General features: G+C 41.7%; 2 protein-coding genes across 5 annotated transcripts in view; one reads left to right on the forward strand and one right to left on the reverse strand.

Annotated features, from left to right (window-relative positions):
- Positions 1-2,830: 2,830 nt before the first annotated feature.
- On the reverse strand, positions 2,831-11,450 carry LOC102798343 (uncharacterized). Of its 4 annotated transcripts, none has more exons than XM_035908704.2 (6): positions 11,286-11,450; positions 9,882-9,921; positions 6,551-9,614; positions 5,009-5,152; positions 4,439-4,519; positions 2,831-3,518 (listed from the first exon to the last, which is right to left on the reverse strand). In XM_035908704.2, exons 3-6 carry the CDS (start codon positions 9,591-9,593, stop codon positions 3,400-3,402), a joined length of 3,387 nt encoding a protein of 1,128 aa, XP_035764597.2. In that variant the 5' UTR covers positions 9,594-9,614; positions 9,882-9,921; positions 11,286-11,450; the 3' UTR covers positions 2,831-3,399. The 4 variants fall into 4 exon arrangements, with proteins under 4 accessions (XP_035764597.2, XP_006793020.2, XP_006793021.2 ...); XM_006792957.3 differs by having other exon boundaries at positions 11,242-11,450; XM_006792959.3 differs by having other exon boundaries at positions 3,393-3,518; positions 4,434-4,519.
- A 133-nt stretch (positions 11,451-11,583) lies between these two features.
- Positions 11,584-15,586, forward strand: part of vsnl1a (visinin-like 1a) — a 41,144-nt gene continuing 37,141 nt past the window's right edge. The window contains exon 1 of the mRNA XM_006792956.3: positions 11,584-11,923. The gene's annotated coding sequence lies outside the window, so the exon portion shown is untranslated. The remainder of the gene's footprint in view (positions 11,924-15,586) is intronic.

Genomic DNA, 15,586 nt, shown 5'->3' on the forward strand with positions numbered 1-15,586 from the left:
GTATGCAAATGGTCATATATATATATATGTATATATAATGTAAGTGCTGTACCAGTTACCACAATGAAAATACATATGTAAGGGAGACCTCTTCATTACAGAGCTACTGACTGAGGATATTTACAGGTGGTGGGAAAAACACTGAAGTATTCCATATAGTCCATGTATCCTGCTTAGAATAACATCCATCCATCCACTCACTTCTGCTTATCCTTTTCAGGGTTGTGGGGGGGCGCTGGAGCCTATCCCAGCTGTCTTAGGGCGAGAGGCGGGGTACACCCTGGACAGGTCGCCAGTCTGTCGCAGGGCTAAGACACAGAGACAGACAACCAACCGCACTCACATTCACTCGCACATTCACACCTGTGGGCAATTTAGATTGATCAATTAACCCTTGCTTACAATATGTGGAAGACAAATGGCTAATTTATTAGCCAACTGTAACTGTACTTGGTTGTCAAACTAACAATTGAGTGTGGAGTGTTTTATATTATTTGGACAAAAGTACCAGGCTACATATAGGTTAGAACTACAGAACCTGGATGTCCATGGAAATCCATGCTACTTAACTTGGTTAAGTTTTTATACTAATGTTAATGCCAGCTTGGATAGTGAGGAGAGAGAAACAAACTGATTTACTGCAACAGCATCATCCTATTACAGTATCCTGCACAGACTCTGTCAGCTCTTTGGAACAACCTGTTCATCTACAGCTGTAAAAGCAGACATAGGACTTTATGCACGTGTGACAATGAGACTGAAAACACCTGCATTCAAAGTTTACATGAGTCTCGTTTACATCTCCAAATGATCTTCATCTGTGTGGACTGCTCTCTGCCTGCTAGGCTTTATTTGTTTAAATGAATTCTACATACACACAAAAAGCTGGTATTTGAAGCACATTAAGTCATTCTACCCTCATTATTTTCATTTTAATCCATGTCCTCATTACCATGTGATCAGTGATTACTCTTTTAAAAAAGCAGCAAATGCAGAATCTAATTTTCAAACTGCTTTTGCAGAAACTCTGACACAGCCAGCGGATATAGCACCACTACTGCGTGTTTCAGCAATTTAAAGGACATTTAAAATCAAGTTCTTGTGCAATTTTACAAAAACTTACAAAATATATAGCAAGCAAAAGTCGTTCTAGACATTTGTAAAGATCTGAGAACAGAGACACAGTTACTGGAACCGTTGGTGACCACAGATAACAAGCTAAGGCTGACCAGTATTCTTACTGGATACCATTATGCATCACAAGTGCATCACTTTGCCAAATGTGTTTTACAAAGTGTGAATGTGTTTCATTTCTTAATAAATAATAAAAATCATCTTAATAAAGTTAATAAAGCTACTTATTCACAAGGAGTCATCGCAGCGGGTCGCTCAGACAACTTCCTGTCAAAGCGCCCAATCTGCAAAAAGAGTTCCTGAGATCTACACACTGAAAACTGTTCGTGCACTTCCATTTCTATGTATAGTAAGTATAGTTCATCAACTGGAAAACTGTCTGGAATGAACTTCTCCTCCTCATTATGTGCAAAAAGGGGCTCATCATTCCTTTATTCAGAAATGTGACCATTATGTAACAGTTTCTAACACACTCGACTGCACATCTAGTTAAGTGTTACTAAAACATGACGATTACAGGCTGGTGTGTAATCAATAAGAAATGATTAAAGATGAAATAGCAGCAGTTGGAGATGGAAATATGGTATCATTAAGCTATTAGAATAATAGCTATTGATAAATGAATAACGTATTAAGAAGTTAGCAGTTTGTAGGAGTCATAAAACAAATCTGTCATTAAAAAGAAACTGAGCTGAAAATGTCTCAGAGAGGGAAAATATCCACACGAAGAAAGGAGCGGCAACAAATCAGCAAACACCGCTCAGACACAACTAGCACTGACAAAACCATTACCAACAAACCCAAAAGGAGAGAAATCTAATTCTACACCCACAGCCTTCACAGACTGGGCCTGATTAAAAAGGCAGATTGAATGTTTAGCGTCTGAATCCAATTATTTTTGGAAAGCCATACCGTGGCATTGTTTCTCTGTGATTTGTACTTGCCCGTCTGCCAGCTGAGGCACCTTGCTCATTGAGACAAAGAAAAGTTTCACCGTTTCGATTCTGAGATGTGATGAAAACATTAAATAAAAAATCTTGTTCCAAAATCTCGAAAAACAGGCGTGAATACAACACTGCTCAAATTGGGGGACACCAGGTAACACTAAAAGGACCAAATGGAGCCAATTTGAAGAGAAATGTCCTGATTACGAAACAAAATGTGTCATGTGACTTTTTCATGTGTCTCCTGTTTAAAAAGAACTTGTAATCTGTATAAAATTCTGACATAATAATGGCAATGCTATGATACAATGTGGATTTTACTTTAAACAGGTGCAGCCAGTTGTCAGCAAACTCCTCCAATTTTAATAAAATGTCTGAATTGAGAATAAAAACAATCCCATTCACTTTACAAACGAGAGCTGTGAATGTAGGCATGCAAACCTTAAAAGCACTTCTGATACTGTTGCTACAACTTAAACTGAGGTGTCCCTTCCACTGCCTGCAGCCAGCATAACCACTGCTGACTCAGAGTTCAGATCGATGCACTAGCTCAGTTCTGAAAGAGGAGCTTACATCGTTTTAACACTAGAAGGTTTTAAATACACAAGTGGAGTAAATTTGTAGTCATTGCATTAATATTTGCTGGTATTTTGTGCTTCAGTAGTTTGTCTGAAAGCTGTTTGAGGACGCTACAGTCGCCCAGCTGCTGAGAAAAAGTCAACGTAAAGAATGTAACGCAAGAAAAGCAACAATCTGATCAAGTTTTTAATAACACTGCAGGAAACTAATGATGGAATAACATTAAAACAAGGAAAACTGCAGATACAGCCATGCATAGTGTGGACATCAGAAACATATTTGAATAAATAACATATTTGAATAAATAAAGCAGCTTCAGTACTGAACTCCAGCTAACAGGAGACCAGCTCAGGACAACAGTAACAGCAGAATGCAAAGATAACACACCACACTGTCAGCTAGAAAGAAGCAGATAAATACAGTATATCAATAAGTAAATAAATACATAAAGATCTAAATGTTTTCCATTAAAAACCTGAATATTTTTCTGGCTTGGACAATGTGGAGAACGGATCCTTGCCAGGATATTTTATGGACCCAAACATCTTTGGATAACGGGGGAACTAAAATGTACGGAAACCTCAACAACTCAGGAGAAAATAACAGCGACTTGATGCAGAAGAATAAAACAGGAACGCTGTAAATCCGATGATAACCCTCGAGGTCGTGAACACTGCATCACAAAGCTTCAAACGAGGTTGTTTACACTCACACACCTCACCCTTGATTGCATGTCCAACGTTCACTTGTAGGGGCGGGGCCGGTGCAGGTGTTTGGTCTTGGCTCTCTTTGAAAGTCCAACCCGGATCGGCCGTGCACATGTTTTCAGCGGCTCTAGTCTCCTGGGCTGCTCAGGCGCTCCTGCACACAACACACACCATAAACACATCCTTGGTGACTCATGTGACTTCTGTCTCAGAGAGTGACACTATATGCAGTCCATTTCCTACTAAACATTCTGCTCTTTATATATAAGTTCAATCACTCCTAACCAGCTTTCCTGCACCTTCCTGTTTCTCTATGGCTCCAGAGAGGTGTGTGTGTGTGTGTGTGTGACGAGTCAACAAGACATTTAATGTTCTCTGCCTGTGTTAGCTGGCACCAGAAATACTAATCAGTAAAACAGATAGTATTTGATTAGCATGCAAAGACATTTACCTGTAGGTGTTACTACCTGGCTATCCTACATTAGCTGTGCCTCTCTGTCTTTGAATTAAACAAATTAGGTGAAATGAAAGACATGTGACAGCTGCATGTGTTAAAGTCAACTGGCATATAACTACACAACATAACCACATTCTGCAGATGCATGTGGACATTAAAATGCAAGAAAACAGGCTGCTTCCCCAAGTGCTGCTAATGTTGGCCACAATCAACCTGAGATGACACTGTGTGCGTGTTTGCAGTATTATACACAGCAAAAATAAGAGACACACACTTCATATACTAACGCTGAAAAGATTAACATGACAGAGTAGCGCTGCTGTTATTCTGTCCTGCATATAGAAAAGGAGAAAACATTGCATCTCCAGAAAGGCAGGTGGTAAGAGTCCTCTCCTGTTAAACACTCAGAGGCACACTTGGGGTTATAAATGCAGGACAAGCTCATTCTGTTCAAATGTCTATTTTTGACAAAGCGATTAGTCTAAAATATTACTGAACGAGCTACACTATTCCCCTCTGGCCCCTCTTTAAATCCTGGAAAAAAATATGGATCCCATCCCAAGTGTTTATCCATGAGATGTTTTTAAGTATAAGCTCAGCCTTTACATATACCTCACTGTGGCTCAGTTGTTCCATAAGAGTCAAACACACAAAGGATGGAGACCACACTTCCTGTTTGTGCTCCATCTCCCGGGGCTCTGAAAGCAGCATATTGACAGGCAGAGAAGAAGCACTTGCTAATTCTGTCCTACTGTATTTGCTGCTCTGTTTACCCATCAGCCCATGTTTCTGCATTTGTGGAGCGCGTTATCGTTCCACCGCAGCATATTGTGGAAGGGGAGGGAATATTAATGAGAGTACGCTGTGTCAGGTTGAAATGACAAATCAATAAAAGTAATTATATTTCCACAGTGAATTAACCCAGCTGACCTTTTAATCACCCGCCGCTCTGTAAAAACAGTGTTAACTGAAAACAATGGAATAAAAAAGCACTTAACTCTAATTAAACAACTCTCATGAAATGTTTTTTTCTAGCCTGTCATTTTTCCTTCTGATGTTTTCAACCATGTTGTTTATGTTAATCACAGAGACACTTTGTTGCTCCTTTTCTTCAGAAATATATTCGTCTTTGTTGTTTATTTCTTTTTAACAGAGGCCAGAAATATTGAATTAAATCAACTGTGAACCTCTGTGTTTCTCTGCAACAGGAGCTTCCCGGCACAGGTGTCTGCTAAGAGGCACTTCCTGCTCTCCATCACTACTGACAGCAGTCCGAGAAACCACCGGATCACCTTCACACATGTCCAGGCTGTGGTCCTCGGCAACATCATCTAAAAATTTGAAAACAATAAACAGAAAACAATATATTTTTCCACTGAGCAGCAAAATCAGAACAAACTGGCAGAATTATCAGGATATCCAAGAAGAATCAGTTGAGCTCCTAATTGAACCAATATATAGTTATATACAGTGGATTATGGACAGTATATACATGATGAAAGTCATCCATTGGTTTATAAAGCACTGTTAGGAAGCCTCTTGACCGCTGTCACCTTTATCTGTTGAAAGTAACTTTAGGAAGGATGACTGAGAACCTTTGCTTCATTTTTCAAACGCTGGACTGAAACAGCTGAAGTTCATCAAACTTTTTCTTCCATGTGAGTCAGTTCTACTTGTTATTTTTGATAATGTTAACTATTTTGCATATCAAGTACCAGCTACTTTAAAAATATAATTTAATTTGCCTTATTTGCTTAAATTATATGACAGACATCTTTGGAAGCTTTTGATTCCTGGGGTCAATCTGACCCAAACGTAAAAGATATTAGTGTTTAGTTTTTGATATAACAGCTGGGATGATTTAAATTAAATGGAGTAAAAGTAAAATTTGCTTGTCTTTTATCAATTTTTCAGGTTCTTGCACTTATATCATGAACCAAGTTTAACAAATTGTTTTGGATTTTATTTCGTTTTGGGGTATTTTTTGGTTGCTTTTACATCTTTTTGTAACATTACATAAAAACTAAGGTACAATAATTAATGCTATCATGTCATAGTCTGACCACAGAGTCTTATCATCTCTGTTAGTCATGAGAAACAAATACGTGTATTTCTGCAAACTATTCACTGATGATTTATTCGTCTCAGCATGCTAGCTTGGATTTGGACATCTAAATAAGGACAGTGTACATGAGGGCTGTCACAGTACTAGAACTTCAAACGTAACACCGATACCCAGGAAACTACTCGTCACTTGAAAAACAACTAAGAGGCTCTTATTATTAACCACAGCTGTGAGGTGGTCCTTTAATAACATGAGATGACTAATGTGGTTATTTAACTGCTAACAGTTCAGTGGGTGACATTAAAGTATGCACTCGTAAGGTTAACGTTGTAGTAACAGGAACTTTACTGACCTCGTTAATACTTCACAAAGTGTTTTTCAGTGTTTTGAAAGTCAGTAACAGGAAGTGCCGTGTGCCTGTCTGGGTGAAGTTAGGTCAACTGGAGGAGTTGAAGACACCACTGCTGGTATTGATGCAGTTGCAAATTAATGCATACACTTAAATAGAATTTTAAGTATTGATTAGAGCTTAAGTATTAGTATTTTTAACAACCCTAGTTTAAACTGTGCAGCTGAAGTATCTTATTTGAACGGTCAATGGAAACGCCTGGGGTGCTTACTGCTGTCAGTATTACTGTGTTTGCTCTATCCTACGTATAACTACCTGATGCGGCGCCTCTGTGGCGTCCCACGTCTGGACTGGTGAGACGCTCTGTCCGTTCTGAAGCGCTGCCTTCCAAGACTTTAGTTCTGTCAGTGCACTGCTCAGGTGAGATGAAGTTTGCTTTGCAGTCGCTTTCAAAGTCATTTCTACTGATCTCAAAAAACAAATTCAGCTCTTTCAGGACCGAGTCGAACTGGTTTTTCATTTCAAACTCAGCACAGCTGTTCACACCAGAGGCAGGGCTGTCACTCTCAGCGGAAACAGTAGGGGACATTAACTCTGGGTTTAATTCATCCTGAATGTGCTCAGAGGAATCACGGACCGATTCACAGTTAGGCTCTCGCTCGGGCCATTCGAGAGCAATGGCATCTGCTCCTAAGATGAAGTTTGGGAGTTCATTACAGGCAGAATCACTGCTAAGAAGCCTGTTTGCCATGTTCTCAGTGATACACTCCTCCTCTTCTGGTATCCTCTCATGCATGTTGCTTTCTGCCACTGACATAAAGTGGTATAGCAGCTGCCCAGGCGAGCTGACGAGGACAGGGATGTTGCCCACTCCAGTGGCGTCATCATCATCTAGTGAGAGTTGGATCTTTTCGAAAGTGTCAAACCCCTCCGGCACTAGGTTACAGAAAGCAGATGGCAATGGGGAAAATCTGTCAATGCAGTTTATGGAAGTGGGATTACTGTGAGCCTTCTGTGAATGGCTTAAATTGCCCTGACACGGTACGACTGCATCGCTTGTTGAAGAAAAGCTGAAGGCTGAAAAGTCAGCTTTATTTTCAGCTTTGTCTTGGCAATCAGAGACACAACTAAGCTTGTGTTCTTGTCCATCTTCGCTTCCCAAGGGCAATGTGCTCCACTCTGTCCATTCATCAGCGCCATCACCAGATGACAGTTGAGTCACGTCTGCTTTGTGGTCATTTTGCCACTGAACATAATCCTCAGATTGCACCAGTGTTGCTGAGTTTTCAGGCCCATCAGTTTTCATTTCGTCTCCAACTTCTGTCCCTTCTTTTCTTTCCTCTTCTCCCACTTCTGTCATGGAAATATCAGCACTGAATGGTTGGTCAGACAAACGCTCGAGCTTGCTTCTTTGTTCAGTTTCAGTGAGCTTTAATTCACTGTCCCATTCATGTGCTTCACCCTCGCTGCATTCAGCCTTGCAATCACAAGTAAGTAGTTCAGTTGTGTTATCCTTGTGCTGTCCATTCTGCAGTAGCGGTTTTTCCTCCAACTCCACTGTCCTCTTCGGGTTCATATATTCATTCATTTCCAATTCTTTCACAAAACAGAAGATTTCCTTGCTTTCTTTTATCACAGCTGTCATGTCCACACTGTCAATTTCTCTCTGTGAATGTTTGACTTCCGACGTCTCCAGGGGGTCAAGCCTGACAGAAAAACAGCTGGAGCGACTCTGCTCTTTGAACTCATGTCCCATGGAACCGTGGCTTCCTTGTATTACATGATCCCCAGGAGGGAGAGGCTTTGTAGGGCTCCTGCTGAACCTGGATTTCCATTGACAGTCACATTCAATGAAAGTCTTGTGTGTTTCATTGGTGGTGACGGAAGAAGACTGTAGTCCTGCCTGACAGAAGTCATCGTTTGCACCCTCCTGATGCCATGTCCTGCTTTCATTATTAAAGCACTCTGTCCGGTCGGGACATGAAACCTTTTCTGATGTCCTCATGTGGGAATGGAGTGGAAGAGGCATTTCCATCTTGTCGACTTCTACTGATGGAGATAATTTGGGACCTGCAGCGCTTGCTGAGTTACAGCAGTTTTCTTCAGCTTCCCTGTCAGTTTCACTACAGATCGCAGGGTCAATTACATGGAAAGGGCCTTCATCATTATCTCCTTCAGCCGGCTCTTGACTGATTCTAGCCGGCAACGTAGTCACTGTTGTGTGATCAGCTGTTTCACTCTGAGCTTTGGCTATTATCTTGCAAGCACCATCCGCTCTTTTTTCCCCACAGAGGTCATCAACATCGAGATCCGCGCTCTCATTTGCAGGATTTCTTTCTAACATCACATCATGAGAAAGAATTGATCCTTCACCGCATACAGCAGCAAAAAGGATGAGGGCTTTCTTATTAACTTGGCCTTCTGTTTTCCCATCACAGAGAGAAACATTTTCCTTCTCACAGAACTGTAATCCTGAATCATTGTTTTCCTTTTTCCCAGCTTCTACCAAGTTCCCAGAGGGCTCTTCTACAGGGTCTGAACAGAGTGGTTTAGAATCTGCATAATCACTGGAAGATCTCTTACTCTCACTCTCTTCCTTAGTGAAAACAATATACTCATTAAACTCAGGTTCAGTCCTCTTCTGAGTCGTCTCTACAACTTCAGCAAATTGGCTCCTTGTGCTACAGTAACCTACGTCACAGACTGATTCTTTATTAGTACAGTTAGGCTGACATCTGACCTCTTCATTTCTCGTCTGCATTTCATTGACATTTTTTTGTACCTGTCTCCCATATTTTTCATTTCCAGTGGAAGGACTGCAACCACCAGGGGTTTGATCTTTAAGGGATGTCCCTGGTAGCCTGCCATCAGAATGACTGGATGTGTTAGTACTGGCTATGGTGGCAGACTCTCCTAATGAACCATCTGTATCATCCGACTGGTAAAAGCTGAGTTTGTCTGTTTCAGTAACTGGAAGCTGCTCCTCTTTCCCCAGGAGTAGGTAGCTCTCAGTGGGAATAAAACACACTTTAGATGATTCCACGTGTGTACTCTTATTGTATGAAGTCACCTCAGTATTAGGACTGACGTCAGACTTAGTGTCTTGTGGTCGCTCCTGAGATTTCTCATCCTCCAAACATTCAAATGTGCTAATCAGGCCTTCGGTTTTCTGCAGGGTACTTGCTGATGATGGGGAATGATTAGTTTTCCTAAATGTCAAAAGCTCTGGAAAGTCGAAGCTGCTTAAGCCACTGTGGTCATTCATCACTCTACACTCAGGTCTGGATCGTTTTGGGGAGGGTGGTGACGTGAGCTCTCTCTCTGTTTGTGAGACGTCATCATCTTGTGGGACTTTCATGTTCTCATCGAATTATAAAACCTAAAAAAAAAGCCCACCACAGTGTGAGCTCTGCATCTGGAAGCTACACAGCTCAAATCCGAGTGTTACTCGTCAAATAAGCAATCATGTCCAGAATGTTGCTAATACAAAACTTACTGTTGGCAAATAACATTTTTAGGAAGAAAAAACACAGTGCAGAGGCTGGATTACAAAGGCATCATTATAACAATGCTGGTGAACAATGAGCTACTTCATCATGTACAAGAGTGCACATTTCATTACACAGCAGCACGTGCAGCATCTCACCTTATGACTCCAATCACATGGAAGTAATCCCTCAACAATCCTTTAAAGAAACAAAAGATAATATTGTGTTATTCTAGTATCAAGTACTGATGTGGTTTCTGACCATACCACTGACGTTTACACACTATACACCTCAGTACTAGTACTTTGTGTACAATGAGCATGATAAGCCTCTTTTTATAAGATATTTTGACTGATCAAATAACATATTAACGAGTTTTACTAGCATCTTTTACATCAGCTCCCACAGCATTCAACTGACCCTATAACCTAAAACTGAAACAGCTGAGTGGAAGTCAGTCAGCATTAATTTCATGATTTGTGCTTCTAAAACAAAAGACAGAAGGAAGAATTTCAGGACAACAGGGTGCCTGGCATATCATGTCACACATAAATACTGTAACGGTCTACTACATGATATATACACTATATGGAGAGTATTGGGTCACATCCCTTAACGTTTGAATTCGTGTGTTTTCAGTCCCATTGAAACAGGTGTATAAAACCAAGCACATAACCGCGCAGTCTGCCTTTATAATCATTTTTTAAAGAATGGATCGATGAGATCAGAGCTCAATGATTTCAGATATGCTACTGTAATAGAATATCATCATTGCAACAAGCCAGTTTGTGAAATTTCTGCCCACCTAGATATTCCAATCAGCTGTGAGTAGAATTAATCCAAACTCAAAGCATTTAGACACCACGGCAGTTCAGCCACAAATGGCACACCAGGTAAACTTGGAGAAGGGCTGCTGAGGTGTATAGTGTGTCAAGGTCACTAAAGCTCTGCTGACTCAATTTTCTGTAAAGCTCCATTAACATCAGCACAAAACTATGCACCAGGAGCTTCATGACAGCTGCTGTAGGTGTAGCTTGTAGCTGGCTTAGTAAAACAACCACAAAAGAAATTCTCCAAAGACAGAAAACATATGTAGATGTTAATGACCACTGTCGTGAACAACGATCAAAAAACTAAAAAATGCCATGAGACTGCTCACCACACGATGGAATATTTCATTATTGTACCCATGCTACTATAACAAGGTAGTGTCCTGTAGCTAGCAAAGGTAAAAAGAGACTTAGGTTTGCTAGCTGTTAGCCTTCATTTAGCCTTTACTTTCTAGCCATTGCAACAGAACTAACAGTTCATACAAAGTGCCTGCCTCTTCAGAGATCCCTAAATTACTCTTTAGAGTCACTTGTAATAGTGTAACTTGGTTTTTGTATGTTAGGTATAACTGCTTTATAGAGGTAAGCTAGCTGGCTTCTCACTAGCTTAGTTCGTTATATTGGTATAATAATAAAAGAAAGCAGACTGCGACTTTGTTTTACACTGTAAGCTATAATGATCACTTACTCTCTAGATGCTGTAAGTTAAGTTTTTTGCCCCACGTTTGTTACCTTCTGAAGGAAAGCTTTTTCACCAGGCTGCTGTATTTACAATCGCTGGCTAACTGATGTCCCACATTTGGCGCGAAACTAACAGGGCTGATTAATATGACGTAACTCAGGCTTTAGCTAACATAAGTCAACACCATCGATATTAGCCTCTGCTCTTTAACACAACCGCCCATTGAAATGTGTATTTCTGACACTGGAAGGCAAAGAAAGGTTTGTATTACTTCACAAAATATTATTGGGGACACAAACGCTGGTGTTTGTCTGCTCCTCGCTGCCTTTATTGTCTGTATCGGTGATCCACAGCCACAGGCTGGCAGCGGGAGCGAGGCAGACGCACACTGCGCGCTCTCTCAGTATCTGTCTCCTCCTCTCAGCACATCAGCAGCAGTTTGTGTTGCGCAGCATCATCCTACGGACCTGCACAGCTTCCTCTCTGTGAAAGCCCGACTTCTCCCCAGCATTAAACTAAAATTAAATAAATCCAACAACCCAAAAGGCACCGCTAATCTTCAGCTCGACAGAAGAGCATTTCTTGCTGTTTCCCGTACTCGCAGGTGTTTTCTTTCTTTTTTCTTTCTTTTGGACCACTCCAGACACCACACCGGACTCCACACTCGTTGACTCCACACTCTCGCAAGGTAGGATGAAGGCTTTGCGTAAAATCTTGACAGATGTAGAAAATCTAATTATTATTGTACTGCTCGGCATCATCTCAGTTTATATTTATTTATATTTATATCAGCATGATGTAACTCAGTGCGTCATCCTTTCGGTATCATAAGGCGAATGTATCGATGTATTGTGGTTGAAGTCCATTTTAATAAGGACACACACACAAATACATATATCAGTACATCTGATCATATCGCGTTAGATAAACATGGTTGTTTCTTACCTGGGTTTACTCTTGCTGCTTACGCGCACACACACACACACACACACACACACACACACACACACACAAGGCTTGTGGATTTAACAACAAAAGTGAGGAGAGCGAGGCTGTTCTGTGTAACAGTGGACTGTGTGAAATTTGACGATTTGTACTTGTGACTTGCGTGGGGTGGGCTGCTATGACATGGCACCGTGTGGTGTGATGTGCTGTAGTTTGTCACTGGTGCTGATGTTGCGCAAGGGTGTGTGTGTGTGTGTGTGTGTGTGTGCAAGAAGAAGACGGGGGTGTGGTGTGTGTCCTTAACCCCAATCATCCTCAGTGGGAAGCGCCTGGTTGTTGTTTTTTTTCTTTTGCAAATCAATCTTGCATGACCACATCCACCAGCCCCATCCAATCATTGTTGCCCCCCCCCCCTTCTACAGACACACATTAATCTCTCCTGTAATATTTGCCCAAATTAAAGCCTCAGATTGCTTTGTTCCCATCCTTGCTGTCTCAGCCCAGACTCTGCCTGCCTCTCAAGGTCATCCATGTTGGCAAATGATGGCAAAGGGATAGTGTTATGTAACAGCCCACAGCCTGGCTCTGGAGCAGGTCTGGTGTGTCAGACCATACCTGTGTGCTGATGTGTAATTACATGATGTGTAATTACTATCTGTTGAACCCTCAGTGGACTGTGAGACAAAGGGCTATGACTCAGGTTTGGAGTCAGCATGGCGCTCTGCTCTGCATCGCACTGCAGAGTGACCCCTCGTCCCAGACTCAGCCCCACTCAACTGTCTTGCTAAAACAAACCACTGGCTGATGATGCACTAGCTGCCCCCCTTGGCCCTTTGTAGATGTGATTAACCGCCTCAATAATACATTACAGTGCATGTAACTAAGTGCCATCAGGCGTATTTCTTTTAGGGGGGGGGGGGTTGTACACCCTAAGTCTCCAGTCACCTCCCTGATTGCTTTCCTTGCCTTCATCCCATTTCTTGCCGTCTCTCTGGTGTTGACAGTGTAACAAAGTAAGGATGGAAACGAGTTCAGTCATTATTGCATTTGTTAGCCGAGAGGCGACGTTCATGTAAAAAGATACTTTTGATTCCATTTCTCATTTTATTGCGATTCAGTAAACATCAACAACAGGGGGAAGGTGACAGGGAGTTACCGAGCTCGTAGGCAGCTCGCAAGAATGACAGTCAGTGGAACAGCAATGTTTTCAGATACACAGACCATGTGGGTTGCTTTGATACAGCCGATAAATACGTCACTCAAATCATTCTGCAGACATAAATGAAAGGTCTCAGAAAAAACGCTTTTAAAAAATGTGTAGGTTGAATAGGTTTTGAAATCGTGCCATGTTGCCTCGCGCGTCACTTTAAAGGCTGTGCAGGTTTTATATGAAGCGAGATGGTGGGAGGTATCAAGACGATGTGTGACTTGTCATTTTTACTCCTCGAGAAAGGATATCATTGCTTTCTCTTATATAAACACGATATTCATTTATAAGTCCAACTGAGGGTGTAGCAGTGTGTGTGTGTGCGCTCGGTGTGGGACATGCAGTTTTTATTCAGCCGAGAAGCTGTCGACATGTTTGCCAGAAGAAAAAATTCTAAAAAGCTGTTGGCAATGATAATATATCAATTATATTTCTGAGATCTGTGTGTTAACTCGAACTACACATGGAGTTAATGCTGTGAATGGTCTTACTGCACCAGCATATGGATCAAACTGTTAAACTGTGAGCACCGAGCTTGTCTGGTTCCTATAAAGGACGTCTCCCGTCCCAGTGTTGTTAAAGCTGAACATCGTCCTGCTGACTTTAAAGTCCGTTTTTTCTGATGTTACACAACATTTAAGTGTCTCAACTCTTTCAGTAAAAATTACAGTCAGAAACTCAAGAGCCGCCCATGAAGCTGAACCCATGAATTTCGCGTACCCTCCCCTCCTGAAGGCTCAGCTGTAGCACCCTGTGCTGTAAAGCTGGGTCCTAGCAGCACGCTGGCACACACTGCAGATGCAGATTCAGCCCATGTTCAATGACTGGTGAGAGCAACACTTGCATTGTGATGCGACGCTCTTGTTAAGCAGGTTTTGAATGTTTTAGAGGAGAATCACCATTAAGTAGCGCAGAAGATGTTTGTGTCTTTTATCATTCGGTCCCTGGAGGTTGTGAGCGTGCGCTGCCGCAGCACTGCATATGCTGCTGCTTGCTCTTACTGTGCTCAGGGCGCCTTGAGATGTTCCTCAAATGTTTATGAGCTCCATTATCTTTGGGATGCAAAGTGCACTCAATTCATTCTCAATCAGCGAGTGTCTGTGACAGACTTGCGCTCCTAAACACATGAGTAATGCCTCCGTACAAGCACACGTGCTTTATAAATACAAATGCATTTACTTTGTCTCTCTGTCACACAGTCACTCACGTATGCACTGACAGTAAGTGAGACCGTCTTCTGCTCACATCTCTTCCAGGACACGGTGGCCTCCTGCTGCAGCTGCGTCCTTCTGCACTGCACTCTGCACTGAGGAGTTTTAACCTGCTGCTGCCCGTTACAGGCAAATGTTCGTTTACATGTTTCACATCGAGCCTGTGGTACTCACCTCAAAGGGACGCTCATTTCTACATATTTTTACTCTAAAAATTGCTTTGTATGATTCACAGTTCCCAATATTTATTTATGCGCCTCATAAACAGAAAGCTTGAACAGCAGGTGGGAGGGGCTTGTTTCCTTAGAACGGCCATATTAGTGATATCTGCTCTCAGTGACATCATACAGAGCCGGGCGTAGATTATCTGCAATATGAGCCAAATGCCCGAGCACTTGTACAAACGCCAACGTCGTTATTTTAAACTGTTTTAATCAGCCATGTGCTGATGTTTTCTTTTTTCTTTTCTCATTTGTAATTAAAACACATTTTCACAAAGGAGCCTTATTTCATAACATAGCAGCGCCGTAGCTGTGTGGCTGATTCACTTCTGTTGAATAATTGCTGCCAAAAATCTTAGAAAGCCAGTTCAGTGGATCCTCACATTGAAAGCACAGTGGAAGGATCACAGGCTGAGTTATGAATGAGGAAACTGTTCAGCTTCGTCTTCTTTACAGAACGAGCTAAAAGCATTTAGGATGCAGGTCACAGTAACACAGGCGGGCTTTTCTGCGCTCTTCAAAAGCTACTGTTTGAAGGATGTAAGGTTTGTTTTTAACTGAACATTTTTGAGTGTTCAGGTTGTTTAATCTGTGTTATAACTACGAGCCAAGTACGTCTGCATTTACAGGTCATGGCTGGTGTAATTAGGGAGATGTTATTCTGCTGTAGCTTTATGTGCCAAAGCTCAGGTATAGATTAGCTCCAATAATATCCATGTATCTGAGCGTCTGGTTAATTTGTTGGTTTGAATGAATGAAGATGATTA

The sequence above is a fragment of the Neolamprologus brichardi genome, chromosome 15 (genome assembly GCF_056152115.1).
Source record: "Neolamprologus brichardi isolate AB-2024 chromosome 15, ASM5615211v1, whole genome shotgun sequence".
NCBI lineage: Eukaryota > Metazoa > Chordata > Actinopteri > Cichliformes > Cichlidae > Neolamprologus > Neolamprologus brichardi.